At 40.5% G+C, this 21,696-nt stretch overlaps 1 protein-coding gene across 1 annotated transcript in view; it reads right to left on the reverse strand.

The window, feature by feature from the left end:
* The window catches only part of LOC119777390 (fibroblast growth factor 14-like), an 84,739-nt gene extending 63,545 nt beyond the window's left edge, over window positions 1–21,194 (reverse strand). The window contains exon 1 of the mRNA XM_038276286.1: window positions 20,329–21,194. Within this exon, the coding sequence (XP_038132214.1) occupies window positions 20,329–21,022 (694 nt within the window). The 5' untranslated portion in view covers window positions 21,023–21,194. The remainder of the gene's footprint in view (window positions 1–20,328) is intronic.
* Window positions 21,195–21,696: the final 502 nt, after the last annotated feature.

Raw genomic sequence — 21,696 nt, forward strand, 5'->3', positions numbered from 1 at the left:
TAAACCTAACCAAACACCAATTTCCAAACTAACTAAATTCACCTGAATATAAATAGAGACAAAGCCTTCCACCAAATAAACCTGTCAGTATATACAGCCAGAAAACCGACATTGATAAATGTAAATTGTCTAGAGGGGGTATGAAAGAACTAAAACTTTTTTCATACCCCCTCTCCCTCTAATTGCAATTGAATTAAGTTAAAGTAGCGTAACCACCCTGTTAAACTTCTTTGTTTTTTATTCAATATTCACAAAAAGAAAATATGTATATATATATATATACAGACATATAAATATATACATCTATATACAAACATGTAAACGTACACGTGCATACCTACACAAACACATCAGGCCAAAATCCACATTCACACCCTTGTACATCGGCGGTCAGAGTACTGCGACCCCCCCTCCCCGCATAATAAAACAACAATCATCGGTGCCACAGCCCAACACCACAGTGCCTCCATTATTTCTAGCTTTTTTACCAGATCAGGGAGTTTGAGGAGGCAGGAGTCTATAAATAGTACATTAGTATGGGTGTGGAATCCTGCCTTATGAACCATTCTGATGGCCTTTTTTTGTAATGTGCATAGCATAAACATGCATGACATAGCTCTTGCTTTGGTTACAAAATGGAAAAAGACACCCTAATACTTCATACTCCATCCATAAAACATCTGGGGTCAGTGAGCTAAACTTGCAAGACTTCCTTACTCTTTCATTGAGGAATAAAGATCTTCTCAGTGATTTGGATGAAGGCCACATTGCTCCTACTGAGTCACAAGTCTTACAATCAGTCAGACCCTTTCTGACTCTCTCACAGAGCCTAAAAAGTGTGTTGGAAAATGATTGAGAATTGAAACATCCACATCCAATTGTTCTACCTCACAGATTTATCACTAAAAAGTTCTAATTGAAAAGGCATGTATCTACTGCAATCAACACTGATCTTTTTGATATATATTGTTGATAAATTGTTGGAAATTGTTCAACTTTGAGTGAGAATATGAAAAGAAGAAAACGACGGGTTGTTGCAAACAAGTGCAAAACAGTGCTAGGACAAAAAGTGATTACGTGACATTCAAATTTAGCAGTTACTTGTGGCTGATCTAATTGTACTGCTACGCTCTTAAGGGAAGGCACATTATTATTCCCTTCAGCTCCTTATATTCTCTTCTCTTTCAACCGGACACCTCAGATTTATTTTATTTATCTGTTTTTTGCAAAATCATATGTATGCTGCATTTATCTAAAATAAACCCCACCAAGTTTGGACAGGGCTATTCTAACAAATGTTAATTCTTTAATAAAGTCAGGTACTGTGTTGCCTGACTCTTATGATGCTGTTTCTTCACTCGTGTATTTTAACAAACATTAGAGGCCTTAACAGAATGGCTGGGTTAACATTAACATGTGGATTCACATAAAACAAACCTCTGGACAATGTGTTTATTATTATAAAAAAAAATTTTAAGTTTTAAGTTTGTAGTTGTAGCGTGACTAATAGTTTTGACATTGTATATGGTAGTTTTGGAGACACATCTTGCCAAGTATCTATCTTTTACCTTAATGTTTGTTATAATTTAAGCACACCAAACCTAGACCCAATTCTGGGTGATATAAAACGTGATTTTAATAGCCACAGAGCATCTGTGTTTGATTGATCTGTCTACTGTTCATTCTACTAATATAGTAAAGAAGAATACATTACAGCAACGACCAGAGACTCTTATGCAGCTACAGTCATAAATTTAGCCAGATAGAACATAAAGGTCCCAGAAAACATAGCAATAAATAGTATTTCTAGTTCCCAAACACTTAAAAATGCAGTTTAATAGAAGATTTTTTTGCTTTTTTATTGTCTTATGGTGAAATATCTGTGGTGGAAATTAAGCTGGACGTGAGTCCTATTGATTCACAGAGTAAAACAGACCAAGGAAATCATTAGAGATGTATCTGTGTCTGGAAAATCTGCTATACAGCAAACAGTATGTCAACAGTTATTTCTTTTCTCCATCTTTCGACATGATTGCTGGGTCTGAAACTAACTTTCCCTCAGTAACTGGGCTGATCCGGGCCAATTTAACTTCTAGGTTTTTGTTTTTTTAAGTGGCTCCAAGACGTTTACGTCACTGTGACCTCCTGGTCCTGCTGTAATGACTCACAACCAAGGCGGGTCAGTATATGGCACTTGTGTCCTTGTAAGCGATGATGTCATTATAGTGGCAACAATAAAGACAGCAAAGGAGGTAGAAAAGCAATCATCTGTTCTGAACAATGAGCTGGAAACAGAAGCTGTTAGAAATCCAAGTAGCTTGTAAAACAAGAATAAACTAAAAATTATCTAAAACTTCAGAAAAACTGTTTTTTTATTCTACCAACTACCAAGGCTATAAAATAACTTCTACAGTGAGTTATCAGTTCTTTTAAAATGATGGTTATGTTAAGAAGTATTCATCTTAAAGTGTATTTTTTGTATTGTTTTCTATAAAATATATATTTTTTCTAAGCTATTTTATAGACTTTATAAACTAACTTGCAGAGAGATGTAGGTATGTTTATCTTCTTGCAAATAAATAAATGGAATTTTTTTTTTTTAATACAAGTTTTTATTTAAAAGATTGCTTCAGGGATATCTGTTGTTAAGGGAACGAAACCACCTAAAACATGTTAACAATGTGTCCCGCAGGGTTCATATACATTGAACACATTTTACAATTTCCAGTATTTTAATTTCATATTTTTACTTTTTATGTCAGAGTCTAAACATTTATTTTAGGAGCTTAAATGCTTCAACTGGATATTTGCAGTAAGAAGGTACTGTAGACCTGTGTGATCTAGCTTTAAAAAAACTAAATAATAAAAGTTAGAACCAATTACACTTTAAGATTGTCATCTATTAATTAAGACTTACTCTTCATTAGCTGGAGAAATCACCAAAATTTAGAATTTATCTTAATGTTATACTGTAACTCATTGGTCAAGTAAAATGTCTTTCAACTTTGGCATCAAGTGAATACATGCATTTTGATATGCATCTCTAACAAGAGGAATACAGTCGAATAACTTTTCTGCAAGAAGAAGTTAATCTAGCAAAGTCTTTTAGATGTGAGACTATATTTCAACTTGTAGAAAACTAAATAACTTAGAAATAAGATCATGTTGGATTTCAGATGGGTTTATTATATTTTGAAAGGGTAGCAGTTCCTTCCATTTAAATATTAAGTTTCAGTGTAGGCCTTTCTGTCGTTCTGGACCAAAATGCAGACTAACACTTGGCGGCAGCATGGTAGTTTTGACAACTTAAGGAAATAACTGTCAGTTGAACAAAAAATAAAAATAAAAACCATTGGAAAAAAAGTAAAATTGAGGACCTGAGGAAAACTGAGAAAAACTGAAGGCTTAGTTAGGAAAATGATGCAAAACACAAACAAATGAGAAGACACAGGTTAATGAAACCTATTAGTAGAAAGATCCAACTGAGGGAGAAATAATTAAATGGGAATAAAGAATAAAAAAAACATAAAGGAAAAAACATAGTAAACCAATCCAAAAATACTGATATGAATAAAGAAATTATAAACAAAACTAACTTAAAACATTAAACAATATGGGGTAGAAATAAACCAGACAACACCTGACAAAAGGTAAACAAACCAAACTAATATTGCAAACCATAAAGAACCAAAAATAAACAATAACATAACCTTACATGACCCAATATGGACTGCATATGGTAAGTCTTGTGGTTCTTTACTATGGAGGACCAACTCTGCCATATTTAAAAATAAATACAGAAATAAATAAATGATCAATAAACATATAAGCATACAATTAATTGCCAACAAAAACACAATCAACAAATAAATGTAAGTAGAAATTAAATTATACAGTGAGACATAAATGTATATAACTTTTTTAATCAGCTTCTTTATTTATTTGCCTTTGTAATATTTACCTTATTTATTTTTTGTCCTTTATATATTTTTTTTTACATTTCTGCCGTCCCTTTTTACATTTCAGTGGTTGGAGAAAAGAAATTGCTGTTTTTTAGGGATTAACTTAAGTAAATGTTCTTCCGAAATTTGATGAATATGTTATAAGAAAGGTAAAATTATCAAATTATCCCAAAACAATATTTGCTTTCAGGAAGCACTGTACATATTCTAAGTCAAATTTATGACAAGCAAATGGTAAAAACTGAGCCTTAATCTCAGCCATTAAAATATTAGAATTTGCTGTTTAATCCACACAAAGAGAAGTTTAAAGCAAAGCAGAGAAGTTGAAGAGATATAAGGTTCTGCAGTCTTACAACACGGCAAAATCTTACACCATTTTTCTGAAAGCAAAAATCAAATTGAAACTTCTGTCATGGTGTATACAACAGAGCCTGTTAGTAACAATAAATCTGCTCTACACACAGCTCTGCATCAAAGGAACAGCTTTTTATAGATAAACATGCCCGAGAGTATACCTCCGAGCCCTCTAATCCCTCTGACAATAAGAAGAAAGGCAACAAGGCTTAAACAGGCATGCATCTTATCTAAAATGCATAACAATAGAAATCAGAAAGGAGTTTTCAAGGTACAAGAACAATTCAATGAACTGGTGGACTGATTTGAGCAAAAAATATCACATAAAAGTGATCAAAATGCAGGCTTAAGTTTTCTAGAACAAATCAACAATAGACTTTTGAAAAAGAGTAACTTGGTTTAAGATTGTCATATCAGGCAGAGATAATCAGAGCATCATGAAATTGATCAAGTAAAACTAGCCTGAAGTAGGCTAAAAGAGCTCAAAAGGCATCACTTAATGCAACGATTTAAAGAGATTCAAAAAAAATATGAGAAACAAAATCACCAACTTGTTTTGGAGCAATCATCCACACATGAAGAAAACATTTAAGTTTAGCACTCCTTATTCCTTATAACCGGATCTGTGTAAATTACTTTTATGAAAAAAAAAATGTAAGTTGAATAAGTATGAGCTTGTATAAGGTTTCCATAAGTAAAAATATCACTGACTACATGTAACATTAAAACAAAAACAAACAAAAAAACTTTTATAGTATTCCTGCTAAAATAGTATTGATGATTGAGGAAAACTCTGTGTTTACACCTTGAAGCTTTCTCTCAAGGTAACTGCCTTGTTTGATCAAAAAATGAGTGAGTGTAAAGAATGTAAAGCTCAAGCGTATATATCGGCAAGTAAACCTTTCACTAAACACAATCAATCACACAATTGAAATTAGTTGTGAGATTAATTTCAATGGCCCCGATAATTACTTTTGTATGCTTGTTTGTTTTTCTGTGAAACTCCTTTTCTTTTGACCGTGGCACTGTATTTTGCTGGATAACTTAAAATGTTAGAAAGCAGAATTTTGTATTTATTGTTTTATTTTGTATTTAAGTTTTTATCTGATGCTAAAAATTTATTGGAAACATTTAATAGGTTAGGGTAAAAATAACGTTTTTAGTGTTATTCAAATTTTCAAACCAAGACTAATAGCTAAAGTAACCAAATATAATTTTACTGCTAAGTGAGCAATACAGATATATGCAGATGGAGTTCTTACAAAGTACCCGAGTTCTAAAAGCTAATAAATGTACTGGATTTTATTTAAGGGAGTCAGGTGTAAGGGGGTGCAAGTGCAAGTTTTAGTTTACATAGCTTTCTTTGACATGGCCAATCAGATCCCACAGAGGTTTACTATTTGTAGCGAAAAATAAAATTTCAAAGTTTACCAAATGCTAGAATTCATCTCATTCTCTAAAAATAAGACTTTCTTTTTTGAACTTTTGGTTCCTGAAGCAACAGTTGACTTCATCAGTATGCCATGCGAGCACACACTCACAAAGATAGGCACTGACATACCTCTGAGGATTACATAACAGCCTCCAGACAGATGCTACAGAGAGACGCCAGACTTATCAAATACTACAAGAGGCATTTCATGTAGCCTGTCAGTGTTGTGTTTTAATATCAGTCCAAATTTACAAGGAGTGTGAGAAGGAAAGAAATAATATAAGTTACTATGAATAAAGAACCATAATAAATATTTGCTGATTAAAATAATAAATAGTATACTTTTATGACAACAAACTTTTCCCTTTCCAAAGCATCACAACACCTGTGTTATAAATTGCTTTAATGCTGTTCTGATTTTTTTACTAGTGTAAAAAATACTAGGATTTCAAGCTGTTAAAAAGTAATGGAGGGTACAGACATAATCTGATCCAAATGTATAATATTAGAAAAATGCTTTTAGAAACTCTTATCCCTATGGTCAAGGTATGTTTAACATTATAACTCTAAACTTTTATTCAGTTTTAGTTTAATAACTTTCGAGTACAAAACCTTTTTTGTTATTTTAGCTTTAAGTTTCAGTTTATTATTCCTGTTGGATAAAATTATTTCATCTAACAAGTCCATCCAGTTGCATATTTACATACTAGGCAGCCAGTTCATGCATATTGTTAGGATATTATATATCTATCAATACAAAAAATAGTTAAAAAACCTATAAATCTGATCAATTGTGACTGGAGGAATATGGAAGAATAAAAAGTGTCACTATTCACTAAATTGAGAGCGCTATTAATTCTATTTGTACATAAAAATATTTCAATGTGACTTGTGATGTATGTGTCAAATTAATACCAATATTTATATATTTTGTACGGTAATTATAAGTAATAATAAAATTTATAGTTTTTGCTTTAGGACTGATATTTTAATTATCGCTTTGCAAATAAAATTACTTATAAGATAATCTGCAGCTGTCTTTCATGTGCTCTAATAAAAGAAGCCAAAAAGATTATTTAAAAATGAAACTAACTAAATTTTTAGGAATGATTTTACCAAATAATTTAACCAAAGATTATCAGTGAAGACTTTATCCCATATCTGTATACAAATTGTAAATATGCAAACTACCTTATTGCATTTTATTGGGATTTTATAAGACATATCAACATAAAAAAACATGGATACGTGGAAAAGTTGAAAAAGTAGAGGGAGAAGGACTCAAGTTTTCCTCGTTATTTTCCAAAACAAAAATCTCAAGTGTTTTTTTTTTTACTCAGTCACTTTTTTCTGTTGTTTCCAAATAAAATACGGTTTAAATAATGTTTTTAAAGTCTTCACATTAGTGTAATTGAATCCCTGTTTAAATCCAGTTGTTAAATTCCTGGTCTAGAGAGATTTCTTAAAAAACATTAGTGAACAAACAGCATCATGAAAACCAATAAACATAAAGGACAAGTCAGGGAGTTGTATACAGTAAAAGTTTAAAGCAGGGTTAGGTTTTAAACACTATGCAAAGACCTGAACATCTTATCGTTTTCTGTCTGATTCAACATCTGCAAATGTAAATAATGTGACGCAACATGTTCTCTTACACTGGTTGAAGATATTAACACTGATAGCTAATACCTTTTATTTTATTTAAACAGCATTATTATTTAAATATAAAAACAAAAATGTTGGTTATTTATAACTGAATGCATCTTACCTGTCTCAGCTTTACCCAAAGCAGTTTTAATTCTCTTCTCTGCTACTCTAAGTATAGACTCAAAGTCCATGGCGAACCATAAAACATACCTGAAAGCACCAGCTCATAACACTTCCTTGGGGAAATAAAGAAAACTCCACTTCATCAATTCTCCAGCCCCACTGGGGCCTCATATGTGGACCCATAAAGCAACACTCACAGAGTCACAGATAGGGCGATTATGTCATGGAGGGCTGTCATCAGGCGAAAGGTTAACAAAGACGAGGTAAGACTAAAGTCAGCTCAAGCTTCTCTGTGTGAGGAGGAGGAACAAAGAAAATGAAGAACAAACAGACTTCTCTCAGCTCTGCAGTTTTGTGATACTTTAAAGTTGCAGGAATTAGCCATGTATAAGAGAAAAATAGCTTCCATAGACACAAAAGGCATTAATGTTTTAAAAGGGTAAGGTGTGGTCGGAATCATAGCCCTGCTTCTTAACCTAAAGGCCTTAGGTATGTAGAATTGTCTGCTTGAGGACTGAATTGTTGGTTCCATCAGTTATGAAAAAAACCTTATGGCTAAAAGCAGCAAAGTTGTCCCACTCCATCATACTGCCATCACTATGTCCTCTCCATGCGTGAAATATTTAGAGGATCTTCCTCATGTCCCCAGTATCTACATGGAGTCACTTGGTGCGAATATCTTAATAAATGAGATCAGTGTTTGAAATTGCCTCCTTTTTATGATCATTAATCGGTTTAATGATTCAAAACATTTCAAATGTAACAAGAACCAATGAAAGAAAGAGGAAATATCAGATTCTAAGCTTTCTTTCATTCGTCCCAATTAAACAGCTTCATCGCAGGCAGCTAGAAACACACACAGTTGTCATCAAGTGTTTCTCTGCTTCTTATCATTCTGTCTGTGAAACCCCTTCTCAGCGAAGCCTTTGATGCCCTGCTGCTTTCTAAGTGCCCTTGGAAATGTAACACTCAGCACTCAGCTTCTCATGGCAGATACCTGCAGCTAGAGCTGTCCAAACACACGCATGCCTGCACACAAACACCCATCCACCCCCCAGGTTCTCCTGTTTGCTCTTTGGTTTACTGCGTCAGACTGAAAATTACAGTCTACCCACCCCTCAACACAACTACAGTTGGATCAACACTGTATGTTTGTGCAGTTAAATCTGTCATCTATGCATTGGGTTATAAAAAGGAGAAATGTGAGAATTGCGGACTATTTTGAACAGGTTTTGTTAGATGAGGTCAGAAATATCCCCTCCTTGAACCGCCACCTTAACGTGGTGGAGGGGTTTCAGTGCCTGGGTGATCCAAGAGGCTATGTTGTCGGGAGCTAAATGCCCCTGGAAGGGTCTCCCAAGGCAAATAGGCTCTGGGTGACAGGTCAGACGAAGAGCGGTTCAAAAACCCTTATGACGAGGACTCAAACGAGGCACGTGACGTCGCCCGGTACGGCGGAGCCGGGACCCCACCCTGGAGCCAGGCCTGGGGTTGGGGTTCGTCGGCGAGCGCCTGGTGGTCGGGTTCTTCCTCGCGGGACCCGGCCGGGCCCAGCCCGAAGGAGCGACGCGAGGCCATCCCCCAGTGGGCCCACCACCTGCAGGGGGAACCATGAGGGACCGGTGCAAAGAGGATTGGGCGGCAGCCAGAGGCGGAGACCTCGGCGACCTGATCCGCGGGCGCTTAATCTGGCTCTGGGGACGTGGAATGTCACCTCACTGGCGGGGAAGGAGCCCGAGCTTGTGCGGGAGGTGGAGCGATACCAGCTAGAAATAGTTGGGCTCTCCTCTACGCACAGCCAGGGCTCTGGAACCCAGCTCCTTGAGAGAGGCTGGACTCTCTTCTACTCTGGAGTTACCCGCGAGAAGAGGCGGAGGGCGGGGGTGGGGCTGCTTGTCTCCCCCCAGCTCAGCCGTCTCGTGTTGGAGTTCACCCCGGTAGACGAGAGGGTCGCCTCCCTTCGCCTTCGGGTTGAAGGGAGGACTCTGACAGTTGTTTCGGCCTATGGGCCGAACGGCAGTACGGAGTACCAGGCCTTCTTAGCATCCCTGGGGAGGGTGTTAGAAAGCGCCCCTCCCGGGGATTCCATCATTCTGCTGGGAGACTTCAACGCCCACGTGGGAAACGACAGTGACACCTGGAGGGGCGTGATCGGGAGGAACGGGCCCCCAGCTCTGAACCCGAGTGGTGTCTCATTATTGGACTTCTGTGCAAGTCACTGATTGTCCATAATGAACACCATGTTCAGGCATAAGGATGTCCATCGGTGCACCAGGACACCCTAGGCCGAAGGTCGATGATCGACTTTGTAGTCGTATCTTCTGATCTTCGGCCGCATGTCTTGGACACTCGGGTGAAGAGAGGGGCGGAGCTGTCCACCGACCACCACCTGGTGGTGAGTTGGATACGCTGGAAGAGGAGGAAGCCTGAAAGACTCGGCAGGCCCAAACGTGTAGTGAGGGTCTGCTGGGAACGTCTGGTGGAGCCCTCGGTCAGAGACGTGTTCAACTCCCACCTCCGGGAGAGCTTCTCTCAGGTTCCGAGGGAGGTTGGAGACATGGAGTCCGAATGGGCTGTGTTCTCTGCCTCTATTGTCGATGCGGCTGCCCGTAGCTGTGGCCGTAAGGTTTGCGGTGCCTGTCGTGGTGGCAATCCCCGAACCCGGTGGTGGACACCGATAGTAAGGGATGCCGTCAAGCTGAAGAAGGAGTCCTATCAAGCCTGGCTGGCTTGTGGGACTCCTGAAGCAGCAAGCAGGTACCGTGAGGCCAAACGTGTCGCGGCCCGGGCGGTTGCAGAGGCAAAATCTCGGGCCTGGGAGGAGTTCGGAGAGGCCATGGAAAAAGACTATCGGTTGGCCTCAAAGCGATTCTGGCAAACCGTCCGGCGCCTCCGGAGGGGAAAGCAGTGCTTCACTAACACTGTTTTTAGTGGGTGTGGGGAGCTGCTGACCTTGAAGGAGGATATTGTCGGGCGGTGGAAGGAATACTTTGAGGATCTCCTCAACCCGACAGACATGCCTTCCGTGGGGGAAGAAGAGACGAGGTGCTTGGGGCTGGGTTCGTCCATCACCCGGGCTGAAGTCACCGAGGTAGTCAAAAAACTCCACGGTGGCAAGGCTTCGGGGGTGGATGAGATCCGTCCTGAGTATCTCAGAGCTCTGGATGTTGTCGGGCTGTCATGGTTGACACGTCTCTTCAACATCGCGTGGAGGTCGGGGACAGTTCCCCTGGATTGGCAGACTGGGGTGGTGGTTCCCCTCCACAAGAAGGGGGACCGGAGGGTGTGTTCCAACTATCGGGGAATCACACTTCTCAGCCTCCCCGGAAAGGCCTATGCCAGGGTGCTGGAGAGGAGAGTCAGGCTGATTGTCGAACCTCGGCTGCAGGAGGAGCAGTGTGGTTTTCGTCCTGGCCGTGGAACGGTGGACCAGCTCTACACCCTCTGCAGGGTGCTTGAGGGTTCATGGGAGTTTGCCCAACCAGTCCACATGTGTTTTGTGGACTTGGAGAAGGCATTCGACCGTGTCCCTCGTGCTGCCCTGTGGGGGGTGCTCCAGGAGTATGGAGTCGGGGGCCCTTTATTAGGGGCCATCCGTTCTCTGTACAAGCGGAGCAGGAGTCTGGTTCGCATTGCCGGCATTAAGTCGGACCTGTTCCCGGTGCATGTTGGACTCCGACAGGGCTGCCCTCTGTCACCGGTCCTGTTCATAACTTTTATGGACAGGATTTCTAGGTGCAGCCAAGGACCGGAGGGGGTCTGGTTTGGGGAACAGCGGATCTCGTCCCTGCTTTTTGCGGATGACGTAGTTCTGCTGGCTCCCTCCTGCCAAGACCTACAGCGTGCGCTGGGGCGGTTCGCAGCCGAGTGTGAAGCGGCTGGGATGAGAATCAGCTCCTCCAAATCCGAGGCCATGGTTCTCGACCGGAAAAAGGTGGCATGTCCCCTTCGGGTTGGAGGGGAGTCCTTGCCTCAAGTGGAGGAGTTCAAGTATCTTGGGGTCCTGTTCACGAGTGAGGGAAGTATGGAGCGGGAGATCGATAGACGGATCGGTGCGGCTGCTGCAATAATGCGGACGCTGCACCGATCTGTCCTGGTGAAGAGAGAGCTGAGCGAAAAGGCAAAGCTCTCAATTTACCGGTCGGTCTACGTTCCTACCCTCACCTATGGTCATGAAATTTGGATCATGACCGAAAGAACGAGATCCCGGATACAAGCGGCTGAACTGAGCTTTCTCCGCAGGGTGGCTGGGCTCTCCCTTAGAGATAGGGTGAGGAGCTCGGTCATTCGGGAGAGGCTCAGTGTAGAGCCGGTTCTCCTCCACATCGAGAGGAGTCAGTTGAGGTGGCTCGGACATCTTCTTCGGATGCCCCCTGGACGCCTCCCTCGGGAGGTGTTCCAGGCATGTCCCACCGGGGGGAGGCCCAGGGGACGGCCCAGGACACGCTGGAGAGACTATGTCTCTCGGCTGGCCTGGGAGCGCCTAGGGCTTCCCCCAACAGAGCTGGAGGAGGTGTCTGCGGAGAGGGAAGTCTGGGAGTCTCTGCTTAGTCTGCTGCCCCCGCGACCCGGTTCCGGATAAAGCGGGAGACGACGAGTACGAGTACGACGACAGGTCAGAAATATATGTTCACAACTTCCTTAATTCACTTCCTTGCATCTTAAAATCTCCCCCTTTAAAGTGTTTTGATATACTGAATGTGTTGATCCATGGTTTTATGTTTCTGTCTTTCAATTAAGCCCATTCTTCCTTGTACTTCAGTTGAGCTCTGTTGGTAGAGATGGAGTGTTATTAATCAGCCAGCCAAAAACATAAAGAAGCATATATGTCATAATCTTACCACTGATTGCTGGTTTGATTGCTAATCACATTCATTTGTCTAGCTCTGCCCTGTTCCTCTTCACTCATCAGATCCACCTTTTCAGGTTTCATATTTAAGCTGCCTGTTTCCCAGCCATCTGTGCCAGATAATTCTTTAGCCTTTGGTGTTGAGAGTTCTCTATTATAACTATATTGTTCTGATTTTCTGATCCTGATCTGTTTCTGTATTTGGACCTTTGAACCTGCCTGCCCCTGTCTGATCTTTTTGACTGCCTGTCTTCAGATTCCTGTTGGATTCTTCCTGGGCCTGGACCGGGGTCAGCCTCTTGACTTCGCCCTGTGGATTATCCTGTCTTCCTTCGTCAGCTTGGATCTGATCTCCTGTCAGCTCTGTGGACTTCTAGGCTTTGGCGTCTGAAACTCTCTGGCGCCTGTTCAGTAGAATCATCCTTGTACGGTCAGAGATCAAGCTATTATTGAAAAAACATTTGGAAAACAAAATGGATAGAAAGTTTTGCAAAGCTCCTCTAACAGGAACATTTGCATTCATTTCAATCCGTGGCAGCTCCCTGGCTTTATTATTACATAAAATGTGGAATGTTTGGGTCTGACTGAATTTGTCAAGTTAGAGTTTCATCACGTTAACATGGGTTGTGTGAGACAGATGGAAAGTATGATGAAGGGATGACAGACATAGTCTAAAGATGTACAATAAATGTCTATGTATATTTAAAAGCAGATGTTGCTGTGTTGGTTGATGATGACCTCTTAATAAGCATTGTTATCATATGTTGCACCTGTTGCTTTCATCAGTAGTTTTTCGTTGACTGTTTTTGATAAAATTATTTTTTTTTTTTATTACTTTTTCCGACTTTTTGACATGAACTGGTCCTTTATTTCTGCTGCTCAGTTCTCAGTCAGCAGATCCTCAATATCTGAACCAGTGGAGTTTTTCTTCTTCATCCTCAAAGCAATATCTATGAATGAAAAACTTCTGACTAGCATTGGCCCTCCAACTTATATGTAGCCTTATATGGCATTATTGGGAAGGTAAATATGCAGATTTACATTTCTCAGGAACGCATGCTCAATTACCCACAGGTGGACTGCATCAGGTTTACGAGGATCCTTTATGACTTATTTGCTGGAGTTAAGAACGTTTGTTGAATCTGATGTGGCATGTTCCCACAATACAAGAAAAGTTAAAGAAAAGGAGAATTTACGAGAAGAGAATGGAAATGTTGGTGTCCTAATTCCAATGTTCACTAAGGCTGGAAACCTGACAGGACTTCTCAAGCGCAGCTCTTTTAAGCCACAGTCTCCAAATGAGACACTGTCATGATAAACCTTGTTCTTCATGGCCTGTGTCATGCCTCTCTCTCACCCTCTAGCAGCACCCCTATTCCCCTTTTTTGTGTTCTGGATTGTTCCTGTCATGGTTTTGGTTCTGTTCAAGTTTTATCTCTGAGTTTTCATTGGTCTTATTTCCATTTTTGTGTTCTAGTTATTTTTTATTGTATTTGAGTTCTTAGATACTTCTTGTTTGCCCGCTTGTGTCAGTCTACTTTTCCCTAGCTCCCTTCTTGCCTCCTCTGTTCACACATGCTCCCAATCTGCTAATTGGTCTTAGTTTCTCTTTCCCATATAATCTCCTCCTGTTCAGTCACTCTTTGCTGGTTTGTCGTCATTTCTTTGGCCCCTTCTTGTGAATATTGCTGGTTCTGTTTTTGTGGATTTATGTTTTAGATTTTTGCTTCTGTTGAACTTTTGGTTAATTCAATTTTCAAGAAACCACCTTAAGCTTTTGTGTCTGCATTTGGGTCCTGTCAAATCTCCACCTCCATTTGATCGTTCCTAAACTTTGAGAATGTTTATATTCTACCCGGATATAAAACAGGGCATCACTGCTGCTTAAGGAGCTGAAATACACAAGTGGAAAAATTGTTGTAAGCTCTTGTTTATTTAAAGAAAAACTTTAAATGGACACTGACAAAAGTATTTATTGAGAGTTCTATGAAAATTAACAAATGAAAGTCAGACATTGCTTTTTAAATTAGGCTTCAACAAAATATTTTTTGAAAGATAAACTGCTACACCTAGAAATAACTATAATTTCACCAAAGGGACATGTTATATTAAGATTTGTCCACTAATAGCATCACAGCTGTCTACAAACTTGTTATCAGTCATTGGGCCTATATAGAGCTACAGCTAGTCATTGTGTTGTTAAGTTACATGGTGTGTACCACACCCAACATGGACCAGAGGAAGCAAAGGAAAGAATGGTCTGAAGGTCTGATTAAAAAGACAATTAAAACCATCTCTAACCAATGTTATATTTCTATGGCTACAGTAGCACATATTATTCAGAAAACTACGATCAATGGGACTGTAGCCAACCCCCACAGAGGAAAATGGATGACAACTCAAAGAGACAAATGATACAAATGATAAAAAAGAACCATTAAAAGCTAAAGAGATTCAAGGTGAACTTCAAGCTAAAGAAACATCAGTGTCAGATTGCACCATCCATTGCTGTTTGTGCCAACAGGGTTTTCATAGGAGACCACCAAGGAGAACACCATTATTGAAAACAAATCACAGAAAGCTCAGACTGGAAATGTTCAAACTACATGTTGATAAGCCACAACGCAGAATATCTTATGAAGACATAAGGAAAAAAATTTACTTGTTGCCGAAGGAACATCAGCTCTGTGTTTACAGACAGAAAAATTAAGCATATCAAAAAAAGAAATATGTGCCTACTGTGAAGCACGGAGGAGGCTCTGTTATGTTCTGGGCTGCTTTCATTTATCTGGCACAGAGTGTCTCTGAAAGATCCAATACAATCTAGAGAGAAATGTGCTACCCAGTGTCAGAATGCTTGGTCTCAGTCACAGGTCAACAGGATAATCACCCAAAACACAAAGCCAGGAATGGCTAAGAGGAAAACCCTGGACTATTCTGAAGTGGTTTATCCTATTGAGCATCTTTTGAAGTATCTAGAATGTGCCGTTTGGAAAAGGCACCCTTCAATCCTAAGATAACTGGAGCAGTTTTCTCATGAGCAGTGGACCAAAATACCTCCTGAGAGGAGCAGAAGTCTCATTGAGAGTTACAGAAATCATCTGATAGCCATGATTGCCTCAAAAGGACAGGGTGGCTATTTTAATAGCCCAGAAAAGCCAGACTTTGACCCAATATTTTGACCTGAGTTAGGGAAAGCATGTCAAGCTGCGATTAAGGAGTTTCACCAAAAGCATGCTTCGCTTGCTTAATGTCACTAATGTAAGACTGTTGAAATAATCAGTGTTGATGGGCAGAGAAGCAGACCATGCAGTCTACTATATAGACTTCATTGAGATACCGCAGTAAACCCAAACCACCTTTTGCTGACAGAATCCTACAAATAACTTTCAAATGTAACTCAAAAATGGAAATCTATAAGACCAGGGAAAGGCGAAGGCAGGTCATTCCCAATAGATTAAATGTGCAGGTAAGTTGTCAACTTTTTCTTCATACTCATCATTTCCATACATATATCCAAATTAAGCGCAATATCTTATCATTGTCCATTTTGAAAACATTTGTTGACTGTTTTTGTTTAACAAAGCTCTAAAGTGATGTTATACAGTGTATATTTCTTTCCCATTTTAGTCTAGTCTGGAGGTTTTAGTCATCTTTGTAGTTGTGAGGAAAAAACTTCAGTAACACTTGAAGTTCAGGAACAGACTTTGTTGGAGACCAACGCGTTTTGGCTGTGGCCTTCTTCAGGGTCACTTCTTCAAGCCACCATGAGGTTTGCTTTAAATAAAAGGTATAAAAAAAAGAATTATAAGGCAAGAAATCCCACTTATTAAACCTGACAGGGGACACCTGTAAAGTGAAAACCATTTCAGGTGACTACCTCTTGAAGCTCATCAAGAGAATGACAAGAATGTGCAAAGCAGTAATCAAAGCAAAAGGTGGCTACTTGGAAAAACCTAGAATATAGGACATATTTTCAGTTATTTCACACTTTCTTATTAAGTATATAATGCCACATGTCTATTAATAGTTTTGATGCTTTCAGTGTGAAAACTGCTGTACTACATATATATATATATATATATATATATATATATATATATATATATATATATATATATATATATAGACTAACATCAGACTTGGAATGGTGGTGCTGTCAGAGAAACAGAAAATATTTACATGTTCTTCATGTTAATCAGAGTAAAGCTAGTGCGCACGCGGCTTTAATGCAAATGCATTACCTGTATGTAGAGACTGTTTCGCGTAAGGTAGTGTTGTAGCTCTTTATATGTCTTATCTTTTTTCGATAAAACAACATAAATTTTAAAACCACCTCTTTAGCCTCCTATTTTTTAACTAAACCTGTTTGGATCAGCTGCAGCTGTCTGATGGACTTTTTAGGCAAACCTATGAAGACACTGTTGCAGTAATCAGTTCTACCAAAGATAAATGCATGAATATGTTTTTATCTACATCCTGCTTATACATTAGTCGCTTAACGCTGGAGATGTTCTTCAGGTGATACAATGCTTTTATGTGCCTCTCAAGGTTCAAGGTCTGAATCCATCGTGACACCAAGATTTCGGCCACAGTCAGGGGTTTCTAGGTGTAGCAGCTGGAGATGTGAGATAACTCTGGAACTCTCCTTCTTTGGTCAGAAGATTATTACCTCAGTTTTGTTTTCAGTCACTTGGAGAAAATGATGGGGTATCCACATTTTTTACTGTTCTAAGCATCTAACCATGGGTTCATAGTCACCTGGTGACATTGAGATCTAAAGCTGTTCTCTAGTCTCTGATTTAAAGTTCCCTACAGACACAGACAAGTCCCTGTTCTTCAAGTAGGATTCAAACCAGTCCAGTGCTGTACCAGAAAGGCTGACCGAGTTTTTAAGACTGTGGTTCTTCCACATTCTAATTTTATACGGATGCCATTGAACACCTTATTCAGGGCGGTCTCAGTAATGTGGTTGGCACGGAAACCTGACTGGAACACATCAAAGCAGCTGGTCATTGCTAAGAAGGCATTCAAATACATTAAAATTGAAATACAACTTTTTCAATAATCTTACTGATTAAGGGGAGGTTTGAGATGAGCATGTTGTTCTGCAGGTTCTGTAAGACCAGTTTGTCAGTTTTCACTTTTTCAACATTGGTTTAATAAGAGTCCTCAATGTTCAGGGAAAAGCTGAGATTTCCAAATTTTTACCGTGGGAATAGCTGCAGCTGTATAAATATATTATCCATAAAAATTTGATCTCAATTGTTTTATTCAGGTGAAGTTATTGCGGGTGATATGAAATCACATATGTGACTATGCATTTTTTTTTTCTTGCTCGGTTTCACATACTGTACATGATTAGTTCATGGAAAAACAGATCAGTGCAGCAAAGTCATCTTTTTGCACACTCAGTGTGTTTGGACATCGGGCCCATGTACTAATGAGCACATGCATCTAAGCTGAAGGCCCACGGGTGACTTCAGAGGACAGACGTCACCAAGATTCGTCCTCTCATCACATTCGAACGACGTAACAGCAAGCAAATGAAAACCAAGAAGGACAAAGTTAAACCACTGCTAGCTTAGAGTGGAAATTATGGGGCTTTTTTTTTTCGAGCAATCTGCATCATTTTGAAGACAGATCTGTCAGTAATTCAACTTTGAATGTAGTAATTGGAAAAACTATTTACTTATATAGTGGATGTGTTATTAAGGGCCTTTTATTCAAAAGTAAAAGCAGAACAAAAGCTCACTGCTGTACTACAGAGCTTAAATAAAACATCAAGTATGAAGCCTTAATGGCAACTCTCCCAAAAGGACGGCTAGAAATATGCATGAGGATGAATGGGAGTGTACTCCTACATGTGCTATTAAAGGTTAGCATTTCTCTCAGGAGAACAATGATCATCTTTATTGTGTTTAACAATCACTGTTATTACTTCATCAGGAGAAAACAGAAGGACTATTGTTTGACTTACTCCCCTCATTTTATTGAAATTCTCCATGGCAACAATTCAGATTAGAACCTATATTCTAATCAAAACGTATTTGTCCTTGTGATGCTTTAAGAACAAAAAACAACGTTTTTAGTGCATCAACAACATACAATAAAATGTGCTAAGTTTAGAAAAAAGATACATGCGTTATGTCTAAACACAGAATAACAAGCAGCCAGATGGTTTTTCTTTAATTAAAACACAAAGCTTCAGCTGAGCTTAGCTGAGCTGGTTGCTATAAACCCATGAGCTATTCTGCAGGATGCTGGTGGGATAACTTGTGCTTCTCTGCTCTACAGCACTTTTACTGGCTTTTGTGTGCAAGCTTGTGCATGTGGGTGGGTGAGATAACGTTTTCATCAATTAATTGGCGGAAATGCAAAACAATATAAGCAAGAAACCAATATTCTGAGTTTCCTGTGCTTCTTATTCCAGCTATATACACAGTGCTGTGACATGTGTGCAAGAAAAAAAGACAAAACAAAAAGAAAGATTTGGTCATATCATCTTTTTAACAAACAATCCCAAAGAAGAGAAAAAATAAGTGATTAGCATGGCTTTAGCACAATTTTGGTCTTTTCAATGCGCTGACAGCCACTAAAGCTCTCATCAAGCATCACATAAAAAATGTGTTTTACTCTAACAAATACATAGCAGATGTTTTTGAAAAACACTGGGACAGGAGAAGTTTTAAATTTCTTCTTGTGTGTAATACAGCTGCTCATGCTGCTGCTCATAAACCCTGCAAGTCTGACTTCAAGGCATTTCATCAAATGAGCCAGGGGGAAGTAATGAGAAAAATAAATCTGTCAAAGCCAAGAGGGAAAAACAACATAACTACTTGTGATAGTTTTGTTTTTTCTTTTTTAATTGCAGTTAAGGGGTTTTGAAAGGAGGTCAAAAACATATGGCAAGGCAGAGTATTTTTGCGAAACAATTTTCATGCTCTGTTAAACGATTTTCTTCAATCTTACCCATTCCACTGTGACTCTGGCTTTTTTTCTTTTTTTTGGGGGGGGGGGGGGGGTGTCTGAAAGTTGTAACTCAAGTCTTTTGATGCAGCTTTTTATTTCTATAAGCAGCGGTTTTCACTTCAATCTAGACAAAAAAAAGTGAAAAGAAGAAAATCAGCTGTCCATGGTGCTGAAACTTACTATATTCAACGTTTTCTTTTTACCCATCAGCTCCAAACTCTAAAAGGACAGAACTTTTAATAACTCATCCAAGAGTTGTCTGTTTGCCACTAGAAGACAAAGAGAACACACACCATTAATGGCTAACCTCCTCATTACCACTTGAAAACGCGGATTGCATTTTTATTTTTCTGCTCACTGGCTTGTGGTTTCACGCACCCTGAAACTTTTACATCACCATCCACTCTTTCAGGGAGAGCGTTGGTTTACCTTGAAGTAGTTTCGGCTTTGCTGAATTTCTACAAAACATCTCCCTTCAAAAAAATCATCCTTTTTTCAGTACCTAAAATGGTTTGCTTTACAGAGATGTGTGTTGTACTCTAATGACTCTAAAGACACCCCCCAACTTTCCAAAACATCAATATGCCAATACTGGGAGCAGTTACTAGTGTCTTTCTGTACTCTGTGGTCTGTCTCACAGAGCAGATTGTGAAAGTGGTAAGTGGTGGTCTTGATTCAGCATAGTTCTTTCATAACTTAAACCTGAAAATGTATAAAAGAGGAATATTTCTCCTTATATTTACTATATGAGCTGTGCTGTTTGTTTAATCCTGCAGGTTGCAGGAGCCTGAAGGTCTCTGCATGCTGCATTTATTATTTAGTGAAATGCACCACAACTATAGGGTTTGTGTTGTTGCGAATAAGTTTGCATTACCCCTCCCCTTAATATATACATAATAAAGTATTTTACAGTCACTTTTATTGTCACGCTTGAACACAGCATGCTATGGGTTGGGGAGGAACAGGCACACACTTGCAAACAAACTCACCAATTGGGTTCTTGGTTTTCTTGAGGCTCTTGCCACAAAGACACTGCAGCATATGCGATCCTTTGCTGAAAATGTTGTTCCAAATAAACCGCATGGATTTGGCCGAGACGGGGGAGGAGGAAGAGGAGGAGGAAGAGGAGGAGGAAGAAGAAGAGGAAGAAGAAGAGGAAAAGGGGCTGTAGAAGGAGAGGCTCTCTGGATGCCTAAGATTCACCCACTGCATGGGGGCTGATACACCCCACTGTTTGCATGCCAGCAGAACCGGCCAGCTGTCGGGCTCAGTTCGGCGGTGCGGCTCCCCTCCGATCTGCACCATAGACAAAAGTAACAGCAGGAAGCCCAGTTCCTCACCCGGATTATCGCCCGCTTTCCCCTCAAGCTCGGAGACCACCAGGCGCACGTATTCCGCGTCGCCTTCGAGCGGCTGGAAAAGAGCGACCGCTGCGGCTGTGTTCTCCTCGCTCCCCGGCTCCTCTTGCCCCAGCGGCCGGTGGTCCTCAGCGGTGGAGGAGGGGTAACTGCTGCCGCCCGGCCGCCGCGGCGCCAAAAGCCCCCGAGCGCTCCTGTTCAGATGGCGTCGTCTGCCGCGCGGCGTGGGGAGCGGAGCGGCGGCGACGGTCAGGCATGCGGCGGCGCTAGCGTGGAGTCGGCTGTACGCGGCGGCTGTCTGCTTCTGCACAAAAAACCATTGCATATTAGAGGGGATGGAAGGGGGTCGATGCGTCCGTCAGTGCATGGTGGGGGGCGGGGGGAGGAGTGCGAAGAACCTGCCGGGTGTCCGTCAGCAACTCGGTGGCATCACTCCGTCCGTGCGGCATGAAAGTGCTGCAGCGGTGAGGGGGGCGGAAGGGGAGGGAGGGTGGGGGGGGGGGGGGGTCCTTTCCAAACACACACACTCCTTTTCTCTATAGTCAGTGTTTCTGCTGGTGAATCACTGCACGGAATCCCCCCCTCTCACTATCCCACTATCTTTTTCTCTCTCTGTAAAATAATTCCTTTAAATATTTGATCCGCGTTCCTCAATAATCCATAAACTCCAATGCGCCAAGATACTGCTGCTGTCAGTCTGCCTCTCTCCTCTTTCTCCGCCTCATCCAGCTTTTCCTCACCTTGTTAATAAAAAAAAAAAAGAAGCTGCTGGAATCTGTATCTAATGCCCTCAGTGTGTCCAGAAACTTGATGCGGAAGACGCGGTGACCTTATTTTGGGTGTTTTTTGGGGTCGGGGTTCTTATCCAGTTCCTCAGACTCAGTCCATTCACAGGGGCACCAAGCAGAGTCCTCTTCAGCGGCGCTGAGGGGACCGACGGCCGGTGAGACGCGACAAGGTGCACTGACTATAGATACCCCCACCAGCAAACTGAGTAGA

Source organism: Cyprinodon tularosa, unplaced genomic scaffold (genome assembly GCF_016077235.1).
Source record: "Cyprinodon tularosa strain WSP-4 unplaced genomic scaffold, ASM1607723v1 ctg1, whole genome shotgun sequence".
Classification (NCBI taxonomy): domain Eukaryota; kingdom Metazoa; phylum Chordata; class Actinopteri; order Cyprinodontiformes; family Cyprinodontidae; genus Cyprinodon; species Cyprinodon tularosa.